This window comes from Phasianus colchicus, chromosome Z (genome assembly GCF_987193195.1).
Source record: "Phasianus colchicus chromosome Z, bPhaCol1.hap1.1, whole genome shotgun sequence".
In the NCBI taxonomy this organism is placed as follows: domain Eukaryota; kingdom Metazoa; phylum Chordata; class Aves; order Galliformes; family Phasianidae; genus Phasianus; species Phasianus colchicus.
The window spans coordinates 33,800,646-33,817,947 of record NC_143476.1 but is presented as its reverse complement, the minus strand read 5'-3'; the positions used below and the strand labels follow the sequence as shown (position 1 = coordinate 33,817,947).

General features: G+C 35.6%; 1 protein-coding gene across 2 annotated transcripts in view; it reads right to left on the bottom strand.

Moving 5' to 3' along the window:
* SSBP2 (single stranded DNA binding protein 2) overlaps nucleotides 1–17,302 on the bottom strand; it is a 169,539-nt gene that overhangs the window by 19,352 nt on the left and 132,885 nt on the right. For both annotated transcript variants that reach the window (XM_031603398.2, XM_090130608.1), the window contains 5 exons: nucleotides 11,632–11,680; nucleotides 9,943–9,978; nucleotides 5,825–5,879; nucleotides 2,759–2,829; nucleotides 1,501–1,579 (listed from right to left, as the gene is read on the bottom strand). In XM_031603398.2, the coding sequence (XP_031459258.1) occupies nucleotides 1,501–1,579; nucleotides 2,759–2,829; nucleotides 5,825–5,879; nucleotides 9,943–9,978; nucleotides 11,632–11,680 (290 nt within the window). The remainder of the gene's footprint in view (nucleotides 1–1,500; nucleotides 1,580–2,758; nucleotides 2,830–5,824; nucleotides 5,880–9,942; nucleotides 9,979–11,631; nucleotides 11,681–17,302) is intronic.

Genomic DNA, 17,302 nt, shown 5'->3' with positions numbered 1-17,302 from the left:
TGCTAATAAAAGCAACAACCCATTTTAGGATTGTAATCTGTAAAGTAAGGCTGTAAAATCACTAAATGCCCTTATGTAAAGTAATTTAGGAGTTTTAGGAACCTGTCCTCCCACAAAAAAAAAAAAAAAAGACAATTCTATCAGGAATTAGATGTGTACTGTTGAATTTTAGTAGTTCAGAATGTATCTCCTACATAAATTTTGTTAGCATAGCTATTTCTCATCTTGTTATAAACTTTTTAAAAAATTTCTCCCTTTGTTTTGCCTTTTTATGATTCTGTCTCACAGTCTGCAACTCTGGTGTTAGGAATGAGAGACATTTCTTTGCCACGAGAGCATAGAATTAAATGTTACTAATTGCAGGATGAAGTTGAGATTCATCCACACCATGCTGTAAAGATGACAGAGCTTTTTTGCCAGGGACAAAAGCTGGATGAAAGTGGCAGCTTGGCTTCTACCAGCTGGACATGTATTTAGCTTGCTGGGGTTTTTCCCCATAAAGGAAAATGGCACTTGGGAAAAAGCTGCTAGTGCTTTGTGAAGGCAGCTCCCAGATGTAAAGGAGAACCTCGCCTGGCAAACAATAGAGACAGAAATTGTGGCCTCTGTCACCGGAAGATAGAAGAGTAAGACATGTGAACTGTATTCACTGTTACTGCCCTGTTGTGAGCAGAAATAAATTCCTTGTCTCTATTTCCTGTGGGTATGGAGAACTAAGGCAGAAATGCAATTTATTTAACTGTCCCTTGTTTCTTACATCCTTTTCAAGTGTCTATCATCCTTTTAGCAAAGAGCAAAAGCAAAGAGCAAAGAGCTTGCTGGTCAACAGATAAAGCAATGAACGTTTTGTAGAGCTGTGAAAGGCTTCTCCCTTAGATTTGTGTCCTTCAAAAATTATAGTGTCAAAAGGCAAAACAGTATCCTGTTTGTCCTGGGTCTGTACACTCTAACAAAATAGTATGCTCTGTCTTGCTGTATTAAAATTGGCACTTGTATGATGCTGCTTGTGAGGATGGAGTAATAACACTAATTATTAAGAGATGGATGGCTAATTATAGAACAAATGAAGATATCCAACTGTTGGGATAAAAACAGTTTAACACATACATCAATATATGTAATAACTTACTTCCAGGTAATTGAGCCTGCACCAGCATGTCAGAGTAACACCTCAAGTTTTTGAAAGATGAGAAGTAAGAATGGGTCATAAGCCTTCACTTCCACTTAACTGTCATATTACATACGGTTTTAAAGTGTTTTCAATCCACTGGGATAAAACTATACTTTGTTACATTAATACAATACAGCATTTTTCTTCCAGAGCTACATTATATATGCCAATTCATAAGCATAAAAAGTATCCTAATACTTTTAACTGATGTATTTATGGTTATTTTTTAAACAAGATTTTTACATACAGTTTTCCACGTCACTCAGAGAACACGGAAAATGGCATTGATTGTTGAAAATTCACAATGTTTTTGATATTACTATTATTACCTAATGATCCATTCATATGATGTGAATCCATTCCACCCAGTCCACTCATAGGTCCATCTGACCCTGGCCCCATTGGAAACTATAAAAGGATTAGATATTAAAAACTGGTATTACTGTACAGATTTTTTATAAGATGCCACCTAATAAGAAGAAAATATTCCTCAGGACAAAAATAGAAAAGTACACAGTCCCATATCTGAATGTGAAAGTAAAGTGAAAGTCCTATGTGAAGACTGCAAATGCATCATCGCTTTTGTTCACTTTTTCTAATTGCTGCCTTCATGACTTTTTGAGAACTTCACCTCTGTAGGCTGGCACAAAATTTAGCAATAATTCGTTATTCACTTCAATAGCTTGTGTATGATTTTCAAACCTGCTAGTGAAGACCTAGCTCTATTCCCATTGAACTTACAGTGAATTTTACTATTCTCTTCAACAAGTACTTGATTAATGAACAGCATTCATACCCCATCCTATCTATACTGACATCAGATATATTTGCAATGTGAGTAGTTTCTGTTCAATTGTAGTTATTTTCAAAAACTCAGAGGAATTAACATTATAGAATATAGAATATTTTCTACAATTCACTGAGTAGCGAACTAGGAATATCTAAAAGTCTGATTTTTCAAGTTCTACTGGCCTTTCTTTTTCATTAAGGCCCATACAATGGACTTTACTAAAGTGAAATAAGGTTGCAGTAAAGAAATACTACAAAACTGAAGGCACAGAGATCAGAAAAGAAACAAGTTCTACCTAAGAATCCAGATTTTCTCAGTTCTAAAACTTTTGAAGTTTAGGGCTAAAACAGAAGTTTGTTTTTTCTTAGAAATACTAATCTTATCCCCTTATTACAGAACACCCAGGCAACACGATATTGCGTCTCTTTCTACATTTCTACCTTGGAGGTATTACGGAAGTTTGAGCCTGTCAGAAACTAATACTTAGTGACAGCTCCAAGGATTATGACATTTCACACGGAAGTCTATTTTACATTGCAATCTGACAACTAAGCTATCACCAAGACCCACAAGCACAAGTTTCTAAAGTCTCAACTGTGTAGAAAAAGTGCCCCAAACATTATTTCAAATGTACTGTTACGATTGATTTGAGAAACATTAAAAAGGATAGGCAAACAGCTAAAGCATCATCCGTAGTAACAGAAAACTTATTATTAAAAATATCTGATGTAAATGTAGCAGTTTGAATATAACAACCCTGTATTATTCAAATAGTATATAACTAGATTCATATTTACATTAGGTCTGTTGGGTCCAGGTGGTACTGCATTCATTAAAGTGTACATGTTGTCTCCAGAGTTGGTTGAATCTGTAATAAGAGATTATTTTAAGTGCCAATATGTATATTCCAATGAATCTACTCACCTAAGACGTTTCTTGTCATTTTGTACATATTATTTCCTGATCACTGTTACACAGTAGCAATACAAAGGAAGATTTCATTCTCTTTCTATCTATTTCTACCACACAACGGAGCTATGAAAAGAAATAACTGCAGTGATCCCTGAGTGACTATTTCTAGACTCTAGTTTTATGCATAACTGTTAAAAGGTTTATAAATCACCTAGTATCTAACTATTTAATTCCATAAACCCTTTCTCCTGGAATTCCAAATTATTTTAGTCATCTTCGACATTCTCTATAAAACAGGAGTCTCTTTCTTATCAATACTTTCTGTAATTTGTTTTCCATCTGCAATAAATGATAAACAGTTTCCCATTATACAGACTTCAACTTAGTATAGTAAATAGAATTTTTTATTCTTTCTCATCTCTGTCAGTCCATTAGATTTTGAACATATCTAGCTATTCAACAGAGCATTGTGCAAAGATCCTCACTCTAAGAACAGCTTTAGTTGATCTGTCCTCAAGGTGCAGTGTGGTGCAATGCCTCAAAACAAACCTGTGTTCAAAACCAACAAAACTATTCTGGAGTAGCATAGTGCCTCAGCTATTAATTCTGACAAGAGTTTCACTGGGCTTTGCTATAGACACAGCTATAAGACTTGATCTCCAATTAATGTGTGTGAACTTTCTTCTCTGGTGGAGCACTGCACCTCCAGCATGAAATGCAAGATGTAGCTAGCAAGACATACAGGAGTCTTCAGGTTGAACTGAAGAAGCCAATAGCTGAGAATTACTATTAGATACAAATGATTCATTCTGATCTCAAACTTACCTGCTAACACATACAAAGTCTTAACACCTTTCATCAAAATATCAAAGAAAGGGAAAGGAAAAAATGCAGCAGATGGTGGACAAATTAGCAAAAGTCTTTCCCAAGGGAACATGAGAAGAAATAGGCCATATAGTGAAAAATTTTACTGAGAGGTGAATGTCTTAGGTAAAGTTTAAACACATTTTGAAGGGGACAGCATAACATTAAAAAAAAAGTACTGGCAGCTCTGGAAATCTGTAACCTCCACAGTATCTGCAAAAAGATCTCTATGAACCAGAGTTATGAACTCCAGCCCATACAAAATTCAATACTGAGCTCTAAATTTTTTTTTTCCAAAACAAGGTGATGGATGTCTTCTAAGTCTGAAGTAGAGGAAGTAAAAAAGCCTAGATCTGATTGAAATGTGTTGGAATTGGGAAAATGGTCTGATCTTGTGCAAGAATATATTTGTACACTGCATTCATTAAAATCAAGATCTTTGCCTATTTCCTAGTCTTTCTGATGCAGCATTTTAAGTTTCAATTAACCTTGGTAAGTAAATAATTTCATTATACACAGAGCTATATTATACACTAGGACATCCAAATATACTGTCTGTAGAAGAGGGGAAATGCAAGCTTTTAACTTCAAGTTATCACAGTAAAAGTAGTGAACAGCAAGCTATTTTAATGTCTGATGAGGTAAACGAGAAGTTCTTCAACCAAAAGATTGTTTTGAGACATACATCCCTGGCTCTCCTCAGGCCTTGGGAACACTTGGAATTGGTTTTCTCAGATAAGTACCTTTGTAAAATTCTCAGACGGATAGTTCCTAAGCATCTGCACACTTTGGAAAACAGAGCGTTAAAAACTTTTGAGTATCTTCAACTGAAAATAGGAGAAATTTCTCCACAGAAGCTTTACCTGAAATGCACATGGACAGCCTAACATGTGCCATAACTGCAGGGCTGTTTATTTTTAAAAGTGTAGGCCATCTTGATGTTTGTTTTATGATAAAATAAATTCTAACTTTTAAATGCCAGCTTGCACTATGTATCTTTTTCCACAAGTGATATTGCTGAGGAAGCCCTACTCTCTACCCTGTGTTTTTAAAGCCTTGGAATTGTAATTAAAGAAAATATTATATTGATGCAAGAAGTTTTCATGGGAAATTAGGTAACTTCCCTGCCCTCATACACTGTAGAGGACAGCAAAAACATGTTGGATATAAAGACGTGTGAGGGGTTCTATTTCACCACTGAGGTGAACAGGTCTACCTTAGCTGGGTAAAGCGATTTACAAAGACAAATGTTGTCCAAAAGGAGTCTGAGTAGCTACTAAATACTGTGTAATGTATGAAGTTTCATCTTAGACTCCCAGTGTTGTCCATAGGGGAGGACATCATCTTCCACATGCTGTGATTTTTCCCTTCTTTGCAGAACAGCGATGTAGTATCTGTCTGACAAACTTTAAGCCTTGAAAAGGTAATTAGCTGGCCTGAATCTTCCCATCCTGATCAGTTCTTCAAACCTTGGTAGTGGTATGGCCAGTGTCAATATACAGACCATGTAACTTGGGAAACAACGGGGTCCTGAAGATCTGGGAACAGATAACTGGTAGAACACAACAAGGGTCCTTCTGGGGTCTTACTCCTCCACAGCAGGACAGAGAAGAGCCATCTGCCCGGAATGGCCTGCTGCCGGATGACACAGCCATGCCTGTGAGTTACGCTTTAGCAGAGATCCACAGGCTGGTCAGGTCTGTCCCACAGGATACTAAAATGGAGTTTTACCAGTTCAGAGATCTCCTCATTTCCAACCTGGCAGAATTGTCCCAGATAACTTCAGCAAAAACAAATAAAGACCGTGTCTTTTTTCCTTTTTTTTTTTTTTTTTCCTTTCTACTGCTGAAATCATGCAAGAAAAGTCGGGCTAGAAATGAACTGCTTTGAACGGTACGGATATAATGACTTATGTCTTGTATGTCTGTAAGACAGCAGGGACGGAAAGGGAGTTAGAGAGTAGGAAAAAAAATCTATAGAACATATAAAGCTAATAATTTCTCATTAAAACCAAAGTTTATAACAATAATATACTTCCTAAAATCCCTTATACTTTTCTTTTATAGTTTCTAAGTACATTTCAGTACCTGCTGGACTAGGCATGATGGGTGTTCCTGGTGGCCCTCCACCTCCTGGAGGACCCTAGAGAGAGTAGAAAATGTCAGTTAGAATGAAATGAAAAAATACCACAGAAAAAAAAAATGAACACAGCACAAATGAAAACAAAGCATGTCCCAAGTTGCACACATTTTCTGATAAGCTAGCAGAATAGCTACTAAGAGACTGAGACAACACAATTGCTCAGCAAGTTCTAGCATAAACCTATGTACACAGGTATACTGACACAAGAATATCCGTTAGTCAGTAACTGTATCACGATGCGAGTCAGACAAAAGAAATAACCTGGATCAGGGCCTGAAACTGTTACATTTAATTCCCTCAACTGACTTTTATTACCACTGTTTTCTAATTGGCTTTTCTATTCTGTTGTGCTTTAAGAGTAGCTGGTGTTCACTACACGCAAAGTGAAGGGTTTCTTATGGGAAGCAAGGAAGGTAGCCACCTTAAGAAAGGGTTTCTTTGAGACAGTATCTCTGTGCCTTAACTAACTTAATTCAGCCTTTATAATATTCTACATTTTTGAAAAATAGCATCTGTATACACAGTTCCTTCTCAAACTAATGACAAATGGATAAAGAAGAGTCAGTATATTAGTGGCTGCATAACTTTGGGTACAGTTGTATCACTTGTCTAGATTGCTAAATCATAGATTACAAACAGCAACAAAATGCAAAAGCAAGGAATATTACTTCCTTAGTTTTAGGTATTCCTGTGTTACAGTTTTTTACGAATAAGTGCCGTACACTGACATGTCTGGTTGCTAAACATGCTTTTAAACTTTATTTAGAAACAACTTCACTATGCTTATTATAAATACCCTAATTGCTTACTAAGCACAGAACTATAGCTTCTTGCTTATATTTGCAGACGCACTAGCATTTTTAAGCAAGGTGAAGAACTACCAACTCAGTTTTATAAAAATGTCTATGTCAATAAAATGTCAATAAATATAAATTGCTCCCTCTCTGCATAATAAAAAACATACAGGTTGGGAACAACAAGTGATTATTTTCAGTGCTACATGAATGTTATTATATTTTATCTCTTTTATTGTATTTTAAAACAGCAGAGTGCTCCAAGCAGTAGCAGATTTTACAAATAACACTGACTATAGTTTGGCTGCTCCTATCTGCTTACAAGGACCATTGCTGGGATTTGCTATTAATCACTGAGATATTTTGGAAAGAAGCAACAAAGTTTTGGATTTAAAACAATAGGCTCTTTCTCTCAGTGATCTACTAAAATTAACATTTCTTACAGAACACATAGCAATGATGCACCAGTGTACAATGCTTTCATGCAATTAAAATCAGTAATGTATCAGCTTTCTGATTGATACCATTCCTGCCTCTGCTCATTCAAGCAAAATACTTATCACATCAGAAGCAAGCCTCTCTATCATCTGCTAATGAGTGATTAACTCACAGTTAATTGTAAACGAAACAGAAACTTTGAATACTAAGCTCAGAAACTCTATGATTTTAGATTTATATTATTTTTTCAGCCATGGTATAAAGAGGTGTAGAAACCACTAACTGGTCATTTATTAGAATAGTATACTCACATTCACTGTTAATAATTGCATGTAATATAAGTTTGGTGTTTACCCTCAGTGTGTGTATATACCTGTCTTTAAAAAAAGCCTCCTATGATTTTCCTACTAATGACTTTCTCCTTCAGAATATAATTTTATATATTGAAATTATTTCTCAAAAAGCTGTATGATAAAATAGACAGAATAAGCTCCCAAAGTAAGTAGTTCCACAATGTGAGCCCTTTGGCTAAAAACACTGCTTTAACAGCTCTCCAGCTCACACCAGCCCCCACGATTGCTACTGTTCTGTTTTAACAAGCTCCTGCCCCTGAGTTTTGCTTATTTAACTGTCTGTATGGCTGACCATCACATGTTCCATTTTCCAAATTGCAGAGAGCCTCTCTGAAGCAAGACTACTTCTCTCAGAGTCAAACAAGACATACAGTGTGCAAGCATTCATGTTGGCAAAAACTTTCAACCCTTGGCACACCTCATCCGCTCCATCACTGCACTATGCAAGAGGCACTCTCTGCTCTGATTGGATCTTCATGAATGGGTGCCCCTCAACATTTTCTGGCTCAATCTCACAGCTTTACAAAGGATCTAATTCTCCAAATGCTTACATCAACTTCACTTGTTTTGAATGAAGAGGAGCATTCATCGTAGGAACATCCTAGGACTGGTCAACTTCAGCAGAACAGTGGGGACAAAGAATTAGGCAGCAACCTCTCCCATGGACACAGCTGGAGCTTACAGAGCTCATCTACTCAGAGGCTCAGGCATATATTTCCAGTACTTTCATTTTTCCTGTGTCTCCTTCTTGCACCTTCACATATACTGTAATTTCTCTTCAATGTTGCAAGTTAGAGATAGCAAACCACCATCAGTCTCATCACTGTCACTTGAGTGAAGTAAAATCACCTCATTATGCCTATTCCTCTTCTGCTGCTTATACACTGAAATATGGTGATGCCTTTTTTTGTCAGTCACTTATCCCAGCTGACCTTTGCCTTAATATGTGTACAACAGAGAGAGTCCTTCAGTACAATGTCTTAAATGTCTTTAAAATTAATTTATTTACCATTTCCTTTTCTAGTTTTTCAAGACTTCAGATATCTCAAAGACTAAAATATGAAGTCCAGTATACCATTTCCAAGATCTGCAACAATAAGTGATCACTAGTATCTAGGGCAAAAACAGCAAAAACAGCCTTCCCAACAGAGCAAATTTCCTGAAGTCGATTAAAAGAATTTGCTTGGACATCAGCAGATTTAAGACTGTGTAAATCAGGCAAATGAGCCCTAGAATTATGGATACTTATCAGAAACTTAATCTCTTCAGCAGCTAATTGTTTAAATAAGGGACAAAATAAATTGTTTTTAGCAAGCTCATCCTTGAGCTCATCTTTCAAGCATTATCTCTGAAGGATCATCTCTCTTATGAAGAAATAAAGAGAAACCTACATGTAGCAGAAACAGGTTAAAAAAACACTGGTATATTGTCCTTGTGGTGAAAGACTTGATATTTCTATGTTCTGAGACAGATTCATGTTTTTGTTGACTCAAGCTAAAATAACTGACCTTCAGAATATGAAAAATCAAAAGAGAATATAGACTGTCCAGAAAACTGGAATCCAACAACTTGCAAATAAAATGACAAAGGGCAAATGGCTACAGAGAAGAGACAAAATTCTCCCCCCATTACACCACGAATTCAATATTAAATGTGATATAATATATGAAACAATATGCCTTAGAAGAGTAGAAGGGAAGTACTGATAACCCAAGTACAACAATAACAAAGCAATTAAAACTCTAAAGGATAAACAAAGTTAATCTCTTGGGAGAGAAACAAATATGAGCAGCACATACTCCAACAAAGACTTTTGTTGATAGGTAAAATGCTTTTGTGAAGTTCCAGAGAGATGGTTAGCATTGGAATAACAGATCAATGCTGGGCACAATGACAATGTTTTAACTATTTCATTCTAAAGTACAGACTAGGAAAAAGAAAAGCCACTGACTAATCCATAATAAATTAAGACAATCTCTGTGAAAGAAAGACATAATAGACTAGAGAAAAAAGATTTTCCAAGTCTCCAGGAGATAATTATGAGGATAAAAATTCACATTAAAATGTTAGCTAGTATCACCCATTTATATATTTCTTTGGGGAGACAAAAGTTTGCACTCATTTTTCAAATGCTTTTTTTTTTTTTCCTCAAGAAGTTAAGGAATTCATACACGATATTATGTTTCCAATATAGCTGTGTTTTTTTGCCTTATTATATAAGACAATATATTGTATTGGCTATTATAAACATGTTGAAATAAAACAGCACACAGACTCGTTTTGACCAGCCTGATAATGATTCTTGTAATAAACATCAACATATGCACCAAAGATGGCAGACAAGACACTAAGTGTTGATCAGATGTTCAGTACTCAGGTAATACCCCAAGGTTCTTCTTAACATTTGGACCGTTATTCCTTTGCCTGAATAAAATGTAATATCTATTCTAATAAGTAAACACATACAGTTGTACTTACTACATAATTCCCAGGAGATGCAGATGAATAAGGTATCTGTAACGTCAAACAAAACAAAACAGTAGGTTCTTCTGCAGTGACATGAAGTTCATGCCAATATTTATGAAGAGTTATAGGCTAATGCATTTTTGTTTGTTTCCAACACATAGTGAAAAATGATGGAAACATATTGTCTTCAAACATAAACACCTTTTCAACTTGTCATTTTATGCATGTTCATGTCTAAAATTTGCAATATAAACGTAAACTAGATTTCATATCAAATACTTCCATTTAAAATTACTGCGTCCTCATGGCCGCTCTAATGAAAACAATACAAGTAATTCATACATTTAAATGTATGCAAACTGGGGTCTGGTGTCTGAGATACACTGAATTTGTATGTTCGTACATATACTTAAGTTTAATAAAAATCTTGACCACAAGAGGAAAGAGACTCTTGTTTTGTTCAACCTAGAAGCTACTCATTTTATTTCTCAGCATTATTCTTTCTTCTTTCTTTTTGAAGGTCAGTGTACTAATTTCATGTAAAATTCAACTACGGTATTTGTCACACAGGATATCTTCAGAAATCCAGTTGGCTATGAATAACCCAATTTTCTTCTTTATGCAACACACTTTTCAATGATTCACTCTTAAGGAACATGGAGCAGTGCCGTTATAGGAGGATGAGGTAAGAAGAAACTGAATTGACAAAAGATACATTATTTTGTAGAATAAGCATCTTACATGAGTGTAAATAACTTATAATCCAACTCATTTTTACATACATTATTACACATATTTATTACTGAACTTCTCCATTAATTTTGTAAAGAAAGTAATTCAATCACCCATTGAAAAATATCCTATTTCTGTTGAGTCCATGCAACAGAAAACTGAGGAAGAGTTTCAGCTCTTTCTTTCTTTGCAATTGTCTTTCGGTATAGTTAAAAATTCAAAACTGACAACAGAAAGAACCAGTCCATTCTGTTAAACAAGATTTACCTTTTCGCACTGCAAGTGCTGAAAAGGGATATTTTTTTATACTAATGATATATGACTGTTGAATGAAAATGAAAAGTCTGCCTTTGTGTTTTCTGAGGAAATAACAGACGCTGTTGCTCACATGGGATACCTTACTGACCTCCTCTTCCTTAAGCTGCTATAAGACTACCTCATTTTGTAGTTTTTGCAACAAAATTCAATAGAGTGTACTCCTTGTTCCAAAAAACCTATCAAAATTGGTTGACTATGCTATTTGATATTCTCTAGTTAACAGGAGCAAACGTGTTTTTATTATATGAAATGTGAGCACACATTAAGCACTATCTGCCCAAGCTTTAATTTCTGTAGAGCTTGCAAGCCAGACAGCTTTGCCCTAACTCTTCCTACTTGCACTAAAGGAAGTGAGAATGTATTTTAAACATCCTCCGTGGTAACATTCATCTTCAGGAGGGTCTGTAACTGATATGGAGATGTAGAGCTGCTGATATTCAAAGAGCTAGATATTCACAGGTCATTGAGTTCTCTGTTAAGATATGCTCAACACTGCACCTAATCTGCAATAGGATTAGCAGGAAAAAACAGAACGTATGTGCAGAACTTATTTGGTGAATGAAGTAGACTGTGTTTTTCTTCCTGGAGTACTGATGAGAAATAATTCCCTGAATGTAAAATGATATTTAATATATTTAAATATTTACTTACGGAATTGGCATTAGTTGGATTTGGCCAAGGTCTACCACCCCCTGGGCCCCTGTAATAGAAAATGAAAGATGAGACACAGAACAATTCCCTTTCCTAGACCCATTTTGAGGGAGGTAATATTTCAAAGTAACTTATTACCAGAATAAGTCATGAGATGCCTTTTTTCAAATTACATTACAGTATGATTATCAACCACACCAAGTTACACTGTTGCAGCAAAGCTCACATTGTTGCACTTTATCAGTTTATGAGCTGATGAAAGATCGCTTCTGACTACTGCTCTGTCATTTACAATTCAGACACCTTGGGTCCTAACTCATTCTGTGCACACGTGCTTTTCAGGACACTACTGGTAACACACCCTCTGCCTAGCACTTTTATTCATGTTTTTATGTTTGTAGGAAGTATTACACATCCCACAATAATCTTGCTACTATTGACCAAAGAAGAAAAATACTAAAATTTAAGTGCAATCTCAGTCATCAGAACTGTACTCTTGATAACGTAATGAAGTACCTCCCTGAAAAACTGTGGATACATGTATGTATTGAGTATTGCTGTATAATTCTGCATGTATAATAGAGTTTCATTAGCAGTAGAGCTCTCCTTAAAGAAGTTTCGGGAACGAATACATTTTACGAAAAGAAGCCAGAGAAAATTAGCTGCTCTAACATGTGTCTGAAAAGCATACATAGCACGTATCTATATCATAATATAAAATAGTGTATATATTTATTAAAAAATGAAAGCTTGCCATTTTATACATACAATTTAAACATACCTAAATAAGCACCTACTAACACATTGCTACTTTACTAAGGATACATTATCTCCACAGATGTATCAGAAACATAAAATTTGTCATAAACCAGGCAAAATGGAAATTTCACACTTCTCAGACATTCTTGTTACACTTGGCTCAAACAGCATATTTATGATTAAGTAGCAGCTTCCTAGCAGGAGGTACAAGAGTGTAATAGGCCAAAGAATTCTTTGATAAAGCTCATTCAAACTAAACATCAGGCTGATGCTAACAGCAGAGTGGAATGGAAAAGGAACAAGGAAAACTTTTTTCTCACAACGCTTGCTGTTCTTTTGAGTCTCTTATTCTTAGCTGAGATGAGAGAAATGCTTTGGTGGATAGACATCATCTTGAGGGTACTAAACCATTGTCTTGAGTGGTCTTAAGGAAACTAAACCATATGGGAGGCAAAATCTCTATGTTTACAGTCATAATGTATGAAAAATCATAATTATCCCTGGAAACATTAAGAATTCCTAGTTATTTATAAATAAGACAAAATGACTATCTGTGAAGGCCCTGACAATTGAAAAGCAGAGCAGACGACAAAGCCTTTCAATTTAAAATGGCATTTTGGCCTCATTAGCTTTGGAAAGGGGACATTAGCCACCACAGCTTATGAGACTTGGGAGAATTGTTCAGATAGAGAGAGAAAAGTAAATTTTATAAATGAGTTTGGGAAGTATTCCATTTTAAAGTTTTACAAAACTAAAAACTATTAAGTAGATATGTTGCCTGAGGGATTTAATATAAAATTTATTTTTTATTGCATTGTTGGCAAGACTATCAGAAAGAAATTACCTCAAACAGCCAACAGAAATAAATCAAGTGAAAATTAAAAGAATCACTTCATTTAGAGCTGCTGACATTTTCAGGTGGTTGGAAAACAGAAATGTAGGAGAGGGTCTTCTTGCTGAAACACTCCCCCAACAAAAAAGGAAAATATTTTTAAATGGTCCTTCCATTTTAAGGTATAACTCCACCACCCCAGCAGCTCTCCCTAGTCACCCTGTGGAGCACATTCACAAAGGCTTTCAGCAATGGCCTGCAGCCACTTTCTAGCCAGGAAATGGACTCACTGCCTCAAGCAAGCAATGTCCGATAATAGTGGACTTTACAGATACAATACTCAGGTCAAATATTCAGCAATTTCTTCTCTGCTAGTAACTACACCAGAAATATTAGATGTTCTGCTTTTGTTTTTCATTTTTTCTTTTCTGAAATGTCACATGCTGCATGTGGTTCATCGGCACAACTCTGTATGAGAAACCAGCAGCATTGGAACAGCACCAGAAGTCTGTGTTCACCACAAAGCCCTGCACGTGTTTTGTGTAACACAAGAACAGCCTGTGAAAAACATCAAATGGAAGACAGCTGTGATGATACTGCTGGTTACTGCAAAGTACAGAGATACGAAAAAGCTGGCTTGGGTACATGGTTGGGTTAGCCACAGCAACAGGGAAGTTCAGGTGGGCTTTATGAGGAGACTGGGAAACCAGATCCTCTCCATGTCACAGTATCTCTCGTGAGTGCACAAGTTTTAAGCTAAGCCCATATTAATGCCTGTGCTATCCTGCAGGCTGCACTGCTGCTGCTTCGAGAGAGGAAACTCACCTTCCATCTACAAAGCTGTTGGAATTTGCAAATTTACTGGAAGTCATGGACAGCTGTAAGTATAGACTTAGAAAACGCTGTAACAGATTCTGCTTGAAAGCCATATGGTTTATACAGAACATAATGCTGTTAGATTATAAAACACATAATAAGGCTACCTGGATTTTTTTTTTTTTTTTTCCTGAAGCAATACAAGCTTTTTTTTTCTTTTTTTTTCCCTCCTCTTTTCAAAATGTTTACTTTTAAAGTTAGATAATTATGAACATTCCACTTCCAAAATAAGGGTAATTTACAAGGTATCCGCTGCTATCACTAATTACAGCTGCAATCTATTCTTAAGATTAATCCTGTACCCTTGATCATTTCAGTTTCCTAACAGGAAAATACGTTCCATAAGAATTAAACCTCTAGATACAAGTTTGGGAACTGCAGTTAAAAAATCAAATCACATTATTTTTTTCTTCAGGCATCACTGAGATATTCTTAGCACTTGAAAGCACTGCAGGTCACACCAGCCATTAAAAAGTGCCAGAAAAATGTAACAATACTCCCTGAAATTTGCCATTTTGGTCCTAAAAAGAGCATTTTTTCCAGAAAGGAAAAAAATATTACTAAAAATGGCTCCACTGATTTTCAGCCTAAAACCTTATAGCTAAAATAAAACTATGTTGAAAAAGACATAGGATATGTATCAGCTGTTTCAAGTAATCTAATATGCATTAACTATGATGAAGCAAGGAAATATTTAGCAATGCTACATATAAGTAGTATATGCTCATGGACTGAAATACTGTCTATGAGCTCTCAGGCTGGTTGCTGCTGCTTTTCACAATAAAGAACACTTTCTCATCGATAGAAATGTAAAATTATATTTGGCAGATATTCTGCTCTTAGCCAGAGCAGCTTCCTTTGAAGCTTTCCCAGGAGAAAAAGCTGGATTTTAAAATGGCATCTGCTTTTGTAGAATGCACGCTTTTATATTTTAACATTGCCAGAAATCAAAAAACATTGAATACAACAGTGCAGAATTTTAATGTACGATATGGTTATGTGAAGACACATGTAAGTTAACATAAGGCAATAGTTTTATATATAGCTATCCTCTTCCCTAGAAATCTAAGTAGATGAGATGATTTACACTGTTCTTCCTTAGTGCTGTGCCTTAGGTAATAGAGATGTGTAAGGAGTAAAACAAAATGAGCTCAACACACGTGCTGCTGCCTGCAGGTCATCTGCAAATTCTCTATCTGGTTCTGAACTAGACTGGACATGACAAGTCTTTACTGTGGCTGCAGGGTAATGGCAAACCTGACAGCAGCAACTTTACAGTAACAAATGAACGTGGTGTCTTGGAAATACCATTAAAAGAAGCCCACACGACAGTAATTTCTCTGACCCTTATAACAGAGTATGTCAATCCAGCTGATGACCGAAAAGTGTAATTGGTTTGATAGTAAAAAAAAAAACACATTTATGTAGTAAAACATGCATTAATGAAATTCCAGAGGTCTCTGATTCAGCATGTGACATATTTCAATATATATATTAGAGCATAACACTCCTGTACAAGCACTCTGGACTCCCTTATGCCTTCAGCATAATCATAATAAGCAAACGGACAGCAGGTTGTCTTGTTCAAAACCAAAGAGCTCTGTCCCACTGCCAGCTGAGCTGGAGGAAAGATGAGCTTGTAAGAAATGTAGAGGAGTGTCATAAATGCATGACAAGTCAAAGGGACAGTTATGGTTACGTGCTTCTTAACTGTTGTTTTACATTGTGCTCTTCCAAGAATATCAAGGAAAGTTCTCCAATTTGTGGTATCCAATTCAGTGGGACACACAAATTCAAAAGTAAATGCATTCCTCATATTTCTGATTTAAAAGAACATGACTTAGATATGTTTACTGACTTCACACAAGATGAAGTTTGCTTAAGAAATGTTGCGATATGGAAATGTCAGTATTTCAACCCATAACCGTCTTCTAAAAAGGGACAGACAAGGAGTTCTTTTTGTCATCTGGAATCCCATTTATTTTTCCTAGGTAAACTTTCGTTTATGTGGATTAGTGTTGTTAAAATGCCTCATCTGTCCTCAATTTTACTTCTAGAACATTTAATTTTAGGAAGTTACATTTTCTTTTCATAAAAATCTCTCTCTCTTGTGCTTATACTCTCACTGAATTTCATTGATTGCCTACCCTTGGAAGGTTCCTATAATTGCCTGGACTCTAATACATCATGTATATGACAGAATAATATCCAACTTCAGAATTTATTTTATTTGCTTTGAGAAGTCAAAATATGTCTGGAGATCTGAAGAAATTAGGGGCAAGATGGATTAAATATTTTTTCTTAATGGTATTATTTATTTCAATAACTCTTTTTCATGTGTGGAACTTTTCACTTTTAATGCAAATTGCCATCTTTCTTTCATTTATATCTCTCCAAAAAAAAGAAGAAATAGGAACCTAAAATGTAACAAACATATGTCCTGACTGTGTTCTCAGCATCCATCTGCTGGAAATTCATTCTTGGAAGACAAAGGTGTAAAAGGAATAACAAAATAAGTTGCTCTCTGATTTGGATTGTTAAATCACTTTTGTGTCTTGATATGCTGACTGCCATGCTGCCTTCTGCAACTACTCCAGAGATGGCAAAGTTCTTGTTATGAGAACATGTAATAACTTAAGTAGAAGCAGGGCCAAGATAAAAGAATGATCATGCAGTTTCTTGTTTGTATTCTCCTAGTATTACTTATAGTGGCCCCTTAAAAGTTTTGTATCTCCTATTAAATAAATCTAAATAAAACAAAGAGCATCTTACAGAGTTTACTGATCATTCAAACAACTCCAACAAGCAAAAATTTATGTGAAGTGCAGAAGATTCCTCACTTTGAGTCACTTGCTCTGTTGAAATCCATAGTTTAAATCTAGTTCACTTAGGAAACAGTAATTTTATATATGAAATTGTTCTACATGCTTAAGTAAGGGAGCTGGCTACAGGTGTAGAATAATACACTCCAAAGACAAATTCCATGCCTAGAATAATTCAGTACAGCTCAACAGAACTCAGCTGACATCAATTTTTACTAAATAGGAATCCAGCCTCAGAAGAACATAGAAATACTGGAAAACTTGCACTCATATCTGTAAATCTGTTCCATCTGTTAAGAGTGAAAATAAATGTAGCCATGGAAATAAAAGCAGAAACAGAGAATCATCCACACTTATTTCAAAAAGTTGTTTTGATGTGGTT